Source organism: Lipophrys pholis (assembly GCF_963383615.2).
Source record: "Lipophrys pholis genome assembly, chromosome: 12".
In the NCBI taxonomy this organism is placed as follows: Eukaryota; Metazoa; Chordata; class Actinopteri; order Blenniiformes; family Blenniidae; genus Lipophrys; species Lipophrys pholis.
Genome location: NC_137641.1, coordinates 16,059,304 through 16,074,713, shown reverse-complemented (window position 1 = coordinate 16,074,713; position 15,410 = coordinate 16,059,304). Strand labels below are relative to the sequence as shown.

Here is a 15,410-nt window from a genome sequence, read left to right as displayed (position 1 = left end):
GCACATTGTTAATACGTCACGCTAATAGCTGGGCCTGTGTGGTGTGACCTCGCTGAAGACAAAATTAAAAGCCTTTAATGGATGGATTTTGTCAAGTCATTAGCGGAGAGTAAATCGTTTTGCCTTTTATTTCGACTGAACTCCGTCTTGCTATCAAAGGCAGGATCCCAATTAGTCCGGACCAGCACCTGGAGATGCTTCCATCGAGCCTACGCCATACTTTTAACAACTTTCCCACAACCATATTCAAACAGAACAAAGTCAGTAAGACACATTAATAGCTAAAAAAAAAAAAAAAAAAAAAATACATTTCTTGGTATTTAAGATTAAGGTTGTGCTTGAGCTGAAACGTATGTTAAAACTAGCTATCTGCGCGCTACAGATCAAAAGCTTAGAAAAGCATTAACTCTCCACAAAGACTGTTCCTTGTGTAATCCCTGTTTGTTTTTTCTTCTTTGTGCATAAAAAAAAAAAAAAAAAAAAAAAAAGACCATTCGTGGCACTTTAATTTGCCGGTCCTTTGTTGGTATTGCATGCAGAGATTATTGGACCTCTGCACGCCAACACAACAGAGCAGCTGATTCACACACGCACCTTGTTATGTTAATAATTTCACTTCATTTGGTGTTTCCCACACACTCATTAACTTCAGTCTCCACAAAGAATTGACACGATCGCTTCATTTCGTATTGTCTCGCCTTTTCTTTTTTTTTCCTTCTTTTTTTTATTAAGTCTTCGGGGGGAAAGTCGGGAAGGGGTTTAGCTTCACACGGCCAGGGTGGGGAAATAGAACAGGGTAATTGGAGCACTGAGTGAAGTAAGAGGCTCGGGAACCCTTTGAGAATGTCAGACATACGTCTGCCTTACTTCCAGCTGTCTTGACTGAGGGCAGGCTAATTACATCATGTTTGCACCATGCCAATTAGGATCCTAATTAAAAAAAAAAAGTGCATGAAGACGTCGGAGCGGGTGGATGAAAGTTAGGACAGGTCCAGACAAACGGCCCATGTTCTTGAATCGACCAGAAAGTAACCTTGAACGGACAAGCGCTAATGATTACGCAGCTCTCAGTTAAGGTTGCCGTCGAAAATCACACGCACAGAAGAGATGTATATGTCACTCCTTTTGTAAAGAGAGGGCCATTGATTTCTGAGAGATTTTCTCACAGATCCTCCTCGTTTTAACAACAGCAGTCAAGGTTCTATCGTTTGCGCATCATGACCTCCTCGCCTCTCTTGAAGTTACGTCTGTGTGGGTTTTCTGTGCAAGAAGCTTAAAAGGTGTCAAACTGGAGCACCTCGGATGATAGATTATTGCGTCATTAGGTGGATCACACGCGGTTTAACTTATTTGAACTTTTAACATGTCAGGCAACTCGCAGAAAATGTACTTCTTTTTTTTTTTACTCGTTTTGACAGTAATGCATCTAAATAGATGTCACATTCATACATGAACTGCTGTTTGTTTCAAACGTGAAAAACAAATTAGCACTCACATGTGTGCTTTTATCACATGATATAGATTCCTATTTCTGGACAAATGTACCAATTTCACCAAGGAAACTGATATTTATGTTCATATTAACAATTGCAATCATAATTTCTGTTCCGACATTTATGCCAGAAGCTGTTGTTTGCATCCACTGTAAGTGTAATGACTTTTAATGACATCTATACAAGTTTACCGATGTGCCGCGTCCAACCGAGTTCACAAATAGAATATGTACTAAAAAAAAAGTATAATTAATATGTTTATATTATTCCAAATTTCACACTTTGAACATGAGCCCTAGGTTACTAAAGTAACATAAACAACACTATCTTATAAAGATGTGTTTTATTCTGTTCACATTGACGAGAAAATGCAACTTTCAGATAGTCATATACATTAAGTTGGTTTGGCTGCAAAAGGTTTGCATGTGTTTAGACATTCACTGGTGTGATATCAGGTGCAAACGTGTGAAAGCTGTTGAATGTCTCCTTTCTTGGATATGGAGTATTGGGCGTGAACACCAAATCCTAAAATAAGTTACGCTAAAAGTGTAAAGAAAACTTACGTCTTGGGTGTTCGTTTACACAACAATGATACCCGGAGCCACTGAAAACACGACTTTTTGAGAACGGATTCCCAAGGGGAACATTTTCAAAAACGCTCCGACTCTGTCTCCATGGAAACAGGGTAAAATGTAACTTTTCTGAAAACACTGCTCCTGCTCATGCACACCACATCCATTGTAAATATCTCTTCTTCACATGTGCGAGTAGATGGACCATAACAACAATGGCAGCCTCCAGAGTGGCTGCCATCGCTGAGATTCTCTCTGGGACTTGGTAGTTTTATAGTTGACAGTCACCATAACAGCAATCCAAATTTATCGTCCGTCCATTTGAATGTCCGTCTACTGCATTTGCTCAGACACTCCAGTATCTTCGATAACTTCCTCCAACAATTCAAACTCCATGGTAATCACATTACATCATGTATATGTAAGGACACAGTGCTCTGTTCACTCACTCCATGAGTAAACTGAGCAAACACACCTTTATTTGTGAGCATTCAATTTCTCAGTGATTACATACAGGATTTCGATAATAAAGGGCCTTTGTTCTGCAATTATAATTAGGGATGTCCCGATCCGATTGGTAGATATCGGATCGGGGCCGATATTGGTGATTTGTGAGTGATCGGGGATCGGCAAATCCAGCCGATCACCCCGCCGATCTAAAAAAAAAAAAAAAAAAAAAAAATGCAGTCCACAACGTCACCTAATAACCACAACAATCACGGACTACAAGCTCCGGTTGAGCTGCAGAAGCTAGAAGCAGGCGGAGCGGGGCCATAGACCTATAAAACTAGAGTTATTTATAGTGGTTTATGTGTTTATGTAAAGAAGTCTACTTCTAAATTTCTATGTGGTCTGTCTTTTTCTGCTTTTTTATTGTGTTTGGTGAGTCACAGCGCCCCTAAAGGCCTGGCATGTGTACTACATGCCCTGAAGCCTCGTGTTGAGCCGTGTTCATAGTGAGGTGTGGACGGTTTTTTGGGAGAAGGCCAGGGAGGAAAAAGATCGTTTTTTCGTCGTGTGGATGTACCCTCAGTTTACAACAACAACTAAAGAGAAAGAGAAGAATTTTGATTCAATAAGTGAGTTTTACAATAATTTCTAGCTAAACAAAGCTTCTGCCAATAGTGCTTTTAGCTTCAGACATCTTAGTTGCTCCAAAAATAGACTATTGAGTATATTTGCAATAGCAATGTGAGTATCGGATCGGGAAAGTATCGGTATCAGCCGATACTCAATTCTGAAAAATCGGATCGGTATCGGGGCAAAAAAGTGTGATCGGGACATCCCTAATTATAATCACAACAAGAATTTGTAGAGGAGATATCAATTACAATGTGTCCATTGAAATTTACTTAAGTATGTGGTGTTGACATTAGCATTTTCCACAATTGTTCACAATGGATGAATTGTAATTTTCATAGAATATCATGAAACATAGAAAAGGTACAGGAAGAATATTTTCTATCTATATCGTCTTCAGTGATTCAAACGTTGTACAGTTGGTATTTGCTTCACCAACTTCAGGGTAACTTGGCGTGGAACCAAAAAAGAAACTAAAGTCATTGATGTTGCATTGCACACATTGCGAACAGAAATGTAGATAACGTCAGTGGACAGGCCAGTTCTCATCAGGTTTTCACTCCCTTGGAGGAAGTCTCCATTCAGACGCAGCTCACGTCATGGCCGTCCCCCGTGAACACATGATGACGGTGCTGTTACATCAGCCAAGTCCTCTCACGGTGTCGAGACGAGCTCTGAGAGGACTCTCAAACAACCAGCAGCAGATAGCAGGGTTGGCAGGAAATGTAAATTGTGATGCTGGAGAAAACAAAAACCTTCAGTTTCAAATTTCCGGGGGTGCATCTTCTCGACATTTGCCTCGTCTGTAGACATGAACTCTGGCAGTCAGTTTGAATGTGTCCAAGAAGTTGTGTTTTATGGCAAAGGTGATTCCCTATGGCACATTTGCTGATCTCCGACAGTGAATAATTAACAGCTCCACTTGCAGTGAAATATTCTGCACTGGTGCGAGGGAAAGACCTCTGACCGCAAAGTTTGACAAGTTTATTCTGGGCAGTCGCCAGCTTGTCGTTGCGCTCATGTTTTGGCTTAAAGCTGAGGAAGCTTTTAACAAGAAGAACTAGCAGCAGTAGTCAAGAGGCAGGTGAAGGAAGATAATCACTGTGTCAGATCTGTAAAATATGTTTCCATGTTTGGAGGTCCACTTTTTTAGCTCCACCAAAAAACAGCAGTAGAGTTCCCCTTCTGAAAAAGCGCCCGCGATATAAGCTATTCATCACAGTGTGAGCACATCTTTCTCGTCAAAATCAAAGCAGCTAATGGTCAGTTGCTCCTTCCTGCAGTCAAAGTAATTGGGACTTCTGGAGTGTTGGGACAATAACAGGCTTCGTCATTCAGCGCATGAAAATTGTACCACGTATTATCTCCAACTTGTGGCCGAGCGCCATCAAACAGCTTAATGACTGTTCACAGTGCAAGTGATAGGAGAGGTGTGAACGGAAGTGTGTGTATTACAATTCTCTTCAGTCATCCCAACAGTTGGAGAAAATCGTGCTGAAGAAGCATAATGAGTTCTGCAAGAACCGGCTCAGAGGCAGTGTCAATGAAACAAAACGCAAAAATCAAATCAATGCTGGAAAACCTACATGTTACATTACTACAATAACAAGACTAAGAAAAATGAAAATGAAATGAAGCAGGCCAGTTGGTTAAAATTTCGATCATAATACACAATTGCAGGCTCTTGCTTTTTTTTCCCACCAACTGACATATAATCAGCCACACTGGTCCTGTGGCCACCATCTTACAAGCAAAGCACTCCTGCCGTCTCTCAGCAAGACGTGTGAGGAGCCGCTCTTGAATATAGATGTAAGAGATGTGACCAGAATGCTTTTCAAATTGTGGTCTTGCGGCTGCTTTTTGACCACGTGCTGGAACAAGTCGGATTTTACAAACCACCGCAAAAGAAAGAAAATAAATAAGCTGAATAAGGGCAAGGAGAAAAGACAATATGGTTTGTACAGTGGCATGACATATTAGGGTGTTCCTAGTCAAAATTTAACTGCAGCTGTGGTGAGAAAACACTGGGGAAAATTTGACATGGATATCGTTTTGGAAACAGGGCCACGAGTTGATCCAGTTGGTTGTTTTTGTAAATGCATGTGCAGAAGAACTATTTACTACGGTTGCGGTGTGCATGCAGTATTTTTGAATAATTCAGTTTTTCACTGCCTAAACAGAGACGAGTCAAAGTATTTTCCAAAAAGTTTCCTTTACTCCAATTTAGGAGATGGAGTCAGTGCATTTTTGAAAAGTTCCACCTTGGGAGCAATTTGCAAAAAGTTGTTTATGCGGACATTTTGTCGTGCAAAGAGGCTTTAAAATTTAGAACGTTTTAGGGGCTGCAATGACTGTTGTTTCCTTGCATTCCGCAACATTGTGTATTTTATCAGTACTTTGGAATATTGCTTCCAAAAGTTGCTGATATTTAATTGGGTGTATTCTTTTCTTTACTGCCGAGAAGTTCCCCGTGCAGCTTCCTGCAAAGTATGATCGATCCAGCCCCGTGCTGAACAGTAGGAGAGGTGTTCTTTTAATAAAGCTCTGCACCCTGCTTTGCTCCAAACATCCCTGACCTCATTGTGGACAAAAACAAAGTCTATTTTAGAATATTGAGCAACAGATCCCGATTTCTAAAATGCATCATTCGATGTTCATTTGCAAGTATTTGGAAAAGAAAAAAATGTCAAAATGATCAAACAGCTTGTTTGATTTGTTTTCATAAATCCCACATCAGTTCACAATATATTATTATTCATTTGTTTTTATATACAGTAGGCTGCAGATTGATTGAATAAATTGTATTTTAGATGACTCTTAAGGCTTTGACATTCCAACCAAATGGCTTGTCCTCGCTCTGATTGTGAAGGCACAACCCTTAGAAACAAAAGTTAGAGATCCTGGTTGAGGTTTTGGCTCCACTTTTTTAAGAAACCAAACATTCGCGTCTTTCTTCCATTCCCACCGTCACCATATAATCCCATCCAGGCTTTAAATCACATTTAGCCTTGTGCAGATCAGGTTAGACATTATTCATCTATCTACTTGAACCTCCCATTTATCCAGTTTTAGTCACAAAAGCTCAGTGAATCAATGAACACCGGACAAAAGACTGGGAACACTCAAGAATGGCTACAAGTCTATCACGAGGCAAATACACCGAGATCATTTCTTTGCCTGTAAAGGAAAGAGTGCGAACCTCAACAGCAGCATGCTGTCCTACTTAGCAAATAAAGAATAAATAAAAGCTACATTCAGTAAATCATCTCAACGAACTCAACCCCACAGCCATTTAGAACAATTACATGACCAGTTGAGAGCGCGTCTAAATGCGGTACATATGTTTATGTACCACATGTGTTCACTCAGCTCATAACATAACAAACATGTTTGTGGGTTGTTGACAGAAGCCGAAGCACCCGCAGAACATCCACACACATATGGACAATGTAAACATAAACCTTCACATGGCCCAGATTTCAACCCATACCTCAATGGGCAAATCACATCACCCACGAGCCATTGCTGTTTCACATTGAACTTCCAGGTGGATGCATTCTTATCTATTGATAGAAATCTTGATTCAATAAGTGGAGGGGTTACAATTTTATGTTTGATTGAAAGTATATTGTTACAATTGCGTCTATTGTTAGTGTAAAAGCAACTCATTAAAATCACAATATAAGGCTCAGTACAAAACCTTCAGTCAGACATTTTTAATCATTGCAGATGACATAAAAATGTGTTTTTCTCTGTTGCTTATGGATCTAAACAGCTGTCAACAGTAGTATCTCAGAATTTAATCTGTTCTACAGTTAGATAAGATAAGAAGCTTTTCAATGTCCGTGTGAACTCCATAGTTAGTTGCCAGTGCAGCATTAGAAATTTGTTAATCCGTAGTATAAGTAGTATATTTAATTATGGGGTTTTGACAGTAGTGTCAGTCTCTCTGGAGAAGTGGGTATATGCCTAATTTTTGCGTGTTTTTTTTATAAACAGTGGCATGTAAGACTATTCTATGTAGTAAAAATCCGTCCATAGTATTTGCTCATTGTCACATAATTTCAAAATAATTTATTGGTGAGCAATACATTTTAGCTCGTGATGACGCTCGTAATGGCGTGCCTCACTCTGCCTCTGATTGGCTCTTTAGCCCTCATGCTGTATGGTAAACATTGACATTAACCAATCAAATCAGTGACTACAGCGAGTACTTGCCTATCAGAGGTAGATCATGGCTTTACCATCCTAGGTAAGGAAGGTAAAGCTCTCTACATGTTTTTTTTTCTTATTTTCTTCTGTCTGTCCGGGCAGAAGGTTGTGCAGGTGAGCTTCGTTACACCTGTTGCTGCAGGGTGCAGGTGTTCGGTGAACAGCCGGCGCCTCTGCCGTGAGTCGTTTCTGTTTGTGAGCTCTGTCGACGTTGTCTGTGCGTCACTCACATCCACCTGAGAGCTGGATAAAGAGTCGTGTGAAGACTTGTCATCCTGTTTGATAGCGTTTAAATCAAAGTTCTGCTCAGGGCACACTCTTCTGAGCCCCGCGTTACAGAGATCTGCTTCACACTGACAACAATCTCGGCTGGAGCAGCAGAAAAGTTGAGTCGGGATAATTTGCAGCAGATTCGAGAAAGCTTTAGAAATTGCTTAGCCAGGCAGAAACTCTCAAGCGTTTGCGTTATTAAGGCAATGTGGATTTACCTGGAGCCGGGCTGCAAATGGGCTCTTTTAGAAAGGTTAAGTCATAAAGTAGAGGGTTTCAGAGCACAAATGCTCCGAGGCAATGTTGAATGAGAGGGCTGAGTGGGCCCCGGCCTCTTTCAGCGTGCCGATCACTTCAAAGCATGTGGCTCCTGAATGGGAGCAAAATGTCAAAATCCCTCACTAATTTGAACAAAACATCTCGCCAAGCGTGACTTGACCTGTGGGAAACAGATGGCATTTAAAGGTCTCAGATTACTCTCTTGCAATGATCCCTAATTTGTTTTCACTTGGGAATCAAACATACTGTGTGATAGTGCATAGAGATCAAAATGTTCAATCTTCTTAAACAATTCTGTATAGGCACAGAACTCTGAAATGACCTGGACTTTTTAAGACAGATTCATTCTTATAACTACATCTGGATTCTTCAGTTCTTTTAGAAATCTAAGTTCCCTGAAAGATTGGTGCGGTCTTCAATACAAGACCGAGGGTCCTCAATCGAGACTTGGGACTGTTAAAAACACCTGAATTCATCAAAGCACAACAAGGATTTTCAACAAAACAAAGAACATCGAGACTCTTTGTACATGTCCTCTATAAACTACACCTCTATATTGTAATACAGACTCATACTGTTTTAACTAAACGTGAATTATTTAGGGCAGACGGTTGAATTAGACTCAGACTATTTACTGTTCACATAAACTTGTTCAGCTGAAGCCCCGTTTACACGAGGGATGCCTGAATTTGGATATCTGCCGATACCGATACTATTCCGATACCAGAGCTCTGTTTGCTTTAATATTATTATTACCGTTATTGTTGATTTTATATGAGGCTGTAATAAACTCCTCTCTACAGGCAAGTATGAAGTGTATGCATGTATTCTCTCAAAATGCAACTTGAAGTTAGTATAAGGTCAGAAAAGGAAGCAGTACAAACTATTTTTGTTCGGTGTTACAGCCCACAGGGTGTACGGCCTCGCCTCCACCTCTTTGTGGGTTTGTTACCATGTGCCACAGGAGGTACCCTCACTGACTTCCTCCTCCTCCTGTCCCGATGTGGAGCACTCTAATTGGAGAATGACTGATTGGCTCAGCGCCGCCCACCAGCTGAGGCCATTTAACCAGCTCCAGCAGACTCCTTGTGACGGCTGAGGCAGGAGGTGTCTGTTCAGTCTGCCCCGAAAAACTTTGGTGTGTGTTTGGACGAGTGACAGTTCTCTTTTGAACTCGGCTCCACTCCTATATTTGACTGTGTGAATTTAGTTCACCTTTAGTCAACCTGAACCTTTGTCCAGCAGTTTGGTGAAGATGCCAGCTGTTTTGTTTTGTGTTTATTAAGCTGCCTGTTTGTTATATTAAGTCAAACATTGTATAGTGAGTGGGCACTACCTGTTTGGCTCCCCTTTGTTGTATTATTGTGCCTTTGGGGTTCTGTTTGATTATTGTAAACCTGAGAACTACCAATAGAACCCTCACTTCACCCAAACTCACCCGGTTATTGGTACTTCCCACACCTACATCTTTCTCTTAGCAGAGCCGGGTCGTAACATTCTGTTTGGACAATGTGGGGGGGTCTGTTTGACGTCTGTGTAACTTGTTATACCTTTAAAACCTCAGACTCACTATATTAATCCCTGGGGAAATTCTTTAGCAAAGATTTTTTTCACAGGTAAGAACAACACAAAATATTGTTTACCAAATGGTCTATAGATATAAAGGTAGAAAACAAGGTTTGAAATAATTGGGTAGCCGCCCCCCCTCAATACCCCTTATCAAACCCCCACCGACCTTTGGTGCATCGCTGGTTATAAATAGTTTTGCTTTCTATGTATCCAAATAACAAACCTCCAGAACCTAGAGCAGATCTGAAAACCTGATCATTGCTTTCTACATGAGTCCTGCTTTTTCAATTTCCCAGGAAGGTTGTCTATGGCTACTTGTGTTTGGCTTCACTGTAATCTTTCAGTGAGTCAGAGACTGTCAAGAGGCCACATAGCTTTCCATAATTGTATTCTGGATGGGTGGCAACGGATTGGAAACCATTGCTCGAAATTATGTTGCTAACAATGAATGTAAAATGGAAAGACTGAAGTGTTTACAGTTTGCACTCCCGCCATTGTTTGTACCCTCATATGTGCTTGACTGCAGGCCAATTGAATTTTCAATTGCCGCAAACAATACGTGGGCAGTTTATGACAGGCAGGTTAATTGAATGTCTTTATTTGATTATTTCGGCTTTAATTAACATTTTTACATTCAATACTTCTGCGCGCTGCTCTTTTCTTTTCATCGCGGCAAGACATTGGGGGAGTCGCTCCACCTCGGCCTTCTTCGCTATCTGAGCACAAGGGATTTCATCATCTGCTTAATTGCTTACCGTAATTTGCTTTGCTGGCACTGTCACAGCCCCATTGTACTCTTATCAAATCACCAGGCACTGTAATTAACTTCACATTGTAACCACCACCTCTGTAACTGCTGCCGACCAGCTGTTAAATGGCTTTAACTTTATGGTGTTTTTCTCTTTCTCCACTTCTTTTCGCTTGCAGAGCGACTACACGTGTCCACGCCCCCTCCCCGGTGCCTGGCTCGGAGATGTGCCTACCATCCATTAACCCTCAACAAGGAAGTGCTTTGGACGCTGCAGCGCAACACAATGGAGCGAGGAGCGAGAGACGGATATGCAGAGAACCCATCAGGATCCCACTTTCATAATTCAAGGATACATCGCATTGATACTCGACGCTAACAAAGGCAACCGCGGACCAAGATGAGGAGGAAGAGATAATCCTGGCTTTTTTTTTCTTTTTCTTTTTTTTTTTCTTCTTTTTAATCAAAACATTTTATAACGTCTTTTCCCTTCTGTTCTTTATTTTCTTGGTCCTTGGTCATTAGCTTCGCTGCACACCATTCTCGCTTCATCACAAACATTGACACTGCTGGTTGATGGACACGTTGATGTACGTTGGCAGCAAAGCCCTTTTGTGGCGGAAGACTCGTGATAACCTCGTGGATTGGTTCCAGGCGACGGGGGAGCTCACTGTACAGACTTTAAACAGCTTATGGTCTCCATGAGGACTACCAGGCATTGTACAAAATCAAGAAGCTTAAAAAAAAACAAAAAACAGGTGTAAACTGAGCATTGAGACATTGAGAGTACACTGAACACGTAGCTGGGACTGCTCCGCTGACACGGCCATGTGTGACAAATGTGGTTTTGCCTAATTTGATTCGATATGAAGCATCTTTCTGCCATCTTTTTTAACGGGAAGACTAAAGGCTACCGTGGTGTCGATGTGCCTCACTGGAGCAGAGATGAATTATGTCACTGAGTTTCAGTGCACCAGTCAGGCAAGAGAATTCATCAGGTCCGCAGCTGGCGTACTGTTTGAAGCTTGTGGGGGGGGGGGGGGGGGGGAATATGAGAAAAAAAGGATGGAAGAAATCAAGCTCCACCCCAGCCAGGGACTTCTGGTGATTTGTTTGTTTGAGGTTTATTTTTATGTTTTTGTTTTTTATCTAAGTTCTTTCTAATTGCAATCAAAACTGAAAGATGTGGTTTGATTTGGAGGACAAAAAGGGGCAATCAGAAGCAAAAGAATTGGGAAAAAAAGATGGGTGAAATGTAATCTTTCTGACGATAATGATGTTAATGTTGTACTTTATAAATATGTGTTTATGCCATTTTTCAACACCAAATACCAAAGAGCCAAAAATCAATGGATCTTTCTTTTGTTTCTTGGCTCTCCTAAACATGGCTTATAACAGATCTGGGATTTGTTCCTGTGAGTGAAACCCACGTCAAAATCAAAAAGAAGCCTCAACTCCCCTCACGTCGCCGCAGTGCTCCGTTACCGAGTCGACCCCCCCCCCGTTTTGTTTTCTTCATGTGCGTGACGTGTACGTCTTTGTGAACAAACGACCTGGCAGCGGCGGCCTTCATCAGGCAGACTTTAGTCTGGAAGATGACTCTGAGCACTGCGTTTATATGGTATGAATTTAGTGACATACATGCTTCACTTTCCTGAAAATCGATCTGGCCTCCGGGCAGATGTTGCTGTGTGTGGTTCTGCGTGTGCTTGTGGTCCATTCATTTTAAGTTCCCCTACTTAAATCCAAGAACACCCCTTCGAGTTAGTTGTGAATCGTTTGTTCGGACCTTCAGACATGATCTTTCTACACTGGAACGAAGATAATTTTCTATTGTGCATTTCTGCTTCCCCCACTCCCCAACCCCCCTTCCCCCCACCACCCCTATCCCCACCCCGTCCACTCATTCCCCCCTTGAATTTGTTGATATTTAGTAAGCAGCTGTATTCTTTGTTCACTTTCAACAGTATGTTTTATAATGAAAATAATGACTTTATTGGTGAGCAATATGAATTGGTCAAATTAAAATATTCATTAATCATATTGTGTTCTTGCAGTTTGTGCATGTGAACCATTGTGTGATTGTGGAAGAAGCAACTGATTAAGACTCCATTGACACGATGTTTTCATGTGAAAACGCAAACTTTTCATTGCATTTTGTGTGTCCGTTTACACGACAGTGGTTCTCTGAGCCACGGAAAATGGAACTTTTTGAAAATGACAAACGGCGCACTTGTGGCCCAACATGCTGACTCGGTGTTTCTACCGTTCCTGTGTAAACTGACATCGTTTTCAAAACGTTGTTGTGTAAATGCAAAACTTTTCTGAAAACAAAATGCAAAAACAAAGCATTTTTATTTGAAATGTCATGTGGACCGGGCCTAAGAAAACATTGTGACAAAGTCTGGATGATTAACAGAGGAGTGTTTTTGGGGATAAATACAACAGACTTCCTACAATGGACAACATTGTGGAGAACATTTTACGGATCCTAGCACATGTCAAGTAAGTCCAGGTTTGATCATTTTTACCATCTCTATTCCTATGCAAAAGCAGGTAGGCCTGGTGACTAAAGCGTTTCAATTTTGCTGGTTAAATTCAACCATATTATTTCATGGGGAAAAAATGTATTTACCTAAACCTAAGAAAGCATTCTAATGCCTCAAGCTACCAAAGTAGCTTTCATGGCTAAATCACATTAAGTTCCAAGAGGTACAGAGAGAAGACAGAGTAAGTGAGAGAGAGAGAGAGCACAGACTACAGGAGTACATGAGAGACAGAACAATAGTGATATGTTATAGTGAAACATAGTGAGTGAGAAATAAAAGAAGCTCAGTGTAGTTTTCCCAGCAGTCTAAACCTATTGCAGCTTCACTAGAAAATGCTCCAGGGTGTCGAGCATCAGCTCGAACTGTAAGCTTTGTGAAATAGAAAAGTCTTTAGTCTAACCCTTAAATGTATACAGTGCTGGCCTCCCAAATATATCAGTCCATATCTTGGTTGGATTTTTTTTGATACTTTGCAATTTCAACTTAAACCACTTATTTTTCCCAAAGCTACCAGGGTGGTGTTAATGCAGAAATATTTTGATTTAAAGAAGAAGAAAAAAGCCAGCAAAAACTTTTTCCTAAGATAAACTTGACCAAAAATGTGCATGCCATAACAAACAGAAAATGGTAAAAGATTATACTGACAGTTAAGCATCTTTTCTCCAAACTAATCATGCAGTTATTCGTGGCTACTTGTTTTACTTATTCCATCTTGAATAATGTTTTATTATTTAAGGTTGTGAAATGGTGGAAACATTTAAGCCCACAGACTTGTGTTTTGTTGAACCTAAAAAAATATGGTAAGACCATTGGAAGGGTTGTAGAGTTGATGGCTAACTATTTGGAAGTTGTGTGACTTTATTCAAGACGACACATTCTCCCTGAGATCAGTGATTTTAGCCATGAGTGAGGTGTCTGTCTAAAATTAACCAGGCACATTTGAAATCCAAATCTTTGAAAATGAACATATTTCGTCTGAAAACCCTACAAGTTGCCACATCGCTGTCATAAATGTAAGTGTGAACCCTGTAAAACACAAAGAAATCCAACATGTTTCTGGAGACTGCTTTGGGACTCTAATAATAATAATAAGCTTCTCCAGTGTTCCATGTGGCTGTTTGCACCTGCTGGATTCTGGCCTATTCCCTGCAGGTTTCCTGTGAGGAGGCTGTCACATCAACATTAGCCTCATTACATTAGAGAGCAGAACATTGATCTCTGTTCGACCGTTCATGGTGACACTCCCACCACCAGCCCTTCTAATTACACTTCCTGTGCAATGTGTTGCATATCTCAAGGGGGGAGCTTCCTAGTGAACTTGTTCCAAGTGTGCCACGCATGAAACATGTCAAGCTGTCACCTCAAAGGTCCAGATGGCCAAATCTGTCCGGCGCTCCCTGTGGTATTCTCACATCCTCCTTCTCTACCTATCTCCCCTTCCTCTCGGTCGGGTGGCCACATCTCACTCAACACTGAGTTTCTTCCCCATATTCTGACATTTTTAGCCAGTCTTCTGCTCCTCTAGCTCGCCCTTGCTCCTCTTCCCCGTCCATCTGTTTTAAAGGGCCGGTTCGCTGCAATCGTTAAACAAGCTTGCTTCTTCTCTTGATTGTATCTAGCCATGCCGATTATTGCCCCTTATACCCAGTTACCGATGAAATTGGCTGAAGAAAATAGTGAACAAGCACAGATTCAACCAGAACTCCACATTGAGCCCCTCGTGAAAATGTTTTTTTTTATTGCAAGTTTGCAGCACAACTTTGAGCTAAGTGCACCTAATAAAGCCAGCAGCACATGGAATATGTCAAGGTTGGGAGCTTTGGACAGATTGAAAGAAAATGGAATAAAAACATGACCAAATGGTTTGAAACATTCTGAGAAAACACAATTCAGTGCCGATAAGAATGCTCACAAAAGCGTTCATGGACTATTAAGAGTAAGTGAGACAAGGTTTTCTTTTCTAAGAATGAATATCCCTTTAAAATGGTTTTAATTATGTCAAACCTGAAGTCTCATTTCCTTGTGTAAAGTTGGTTTGTGCACACACAAAAGCTGAGAACGGCAAAGGCCAAGGTAATATGAGATTTAGAAACCCATGCTTCACATGCTAGATTAGCATTAGCAGCCACGATCCACCCAGAAGTGCACATATGGAGATCTGCTTCCTGTCATCAAATCCACATTTAACCAAGGCAGTTAGTAACAACTAAAAGAGATGTGAAGAACATGTTGCTGCTTTGGATCAAGTCGATACATCATCCAAACATAAATTAGGTTTGAATTTGACTGTGACAAAAAAAAAAGTATTGGATGAAAAAGAGTTGGTTGTACTGAAATCATTAAATCAAGGGTGTCAAGCACATTTTAGTTCAATGGCCACATACAGCCAAATTTCATCTTGAATGGGCTGGACCGCTAAATAGTGCCACAATGGCCTTTAAATTTAAACGTTAAAGTTTTTCTTTCTTTTGTTGCAGAGTATAGGTGATGAAAATGACTTCGCCAAGCAATTATTATAGAAAATGACTACAATCTCAACAGAAAGCCAATTTTAATGAAAAGTTCTGGTGCAATATACAGTTAAATGTAAAAAAAAACAGCAACAAAAAAAAAGTATACGTTACAGCTGTTGCATAAT

The 15,410-nt window shown here is 40.8% G+C and overlaps 1 protein-coding gene across 1 annotated transcript in view; it reads left to right on the top strand.

The window, feature by feature from the left end:
* The window catches only part of lrrtm4l1 (leucine rich repeat transmembrane neuronal 4 like 1), an 84,552-nt gene extending 73,590 nt beyond the window's left edge, over window positions 1-10,962 (top strand). The window contains exon 3 of the mRNA XM_080476956.1: window positions 10,403-10,962. Within this exon, the coding sequence (XP_080333082.1) occupies window positions 10,403-10,468 (66 nt within the window). The 3' untranslated portion in view covers window positions 10,469-10,962. The remainder of the gene's footprint in view (window positions 1-10,402) is intronic.
* Window positions 10,963-15,410: the final 4,448 nt, after the last annotated feature.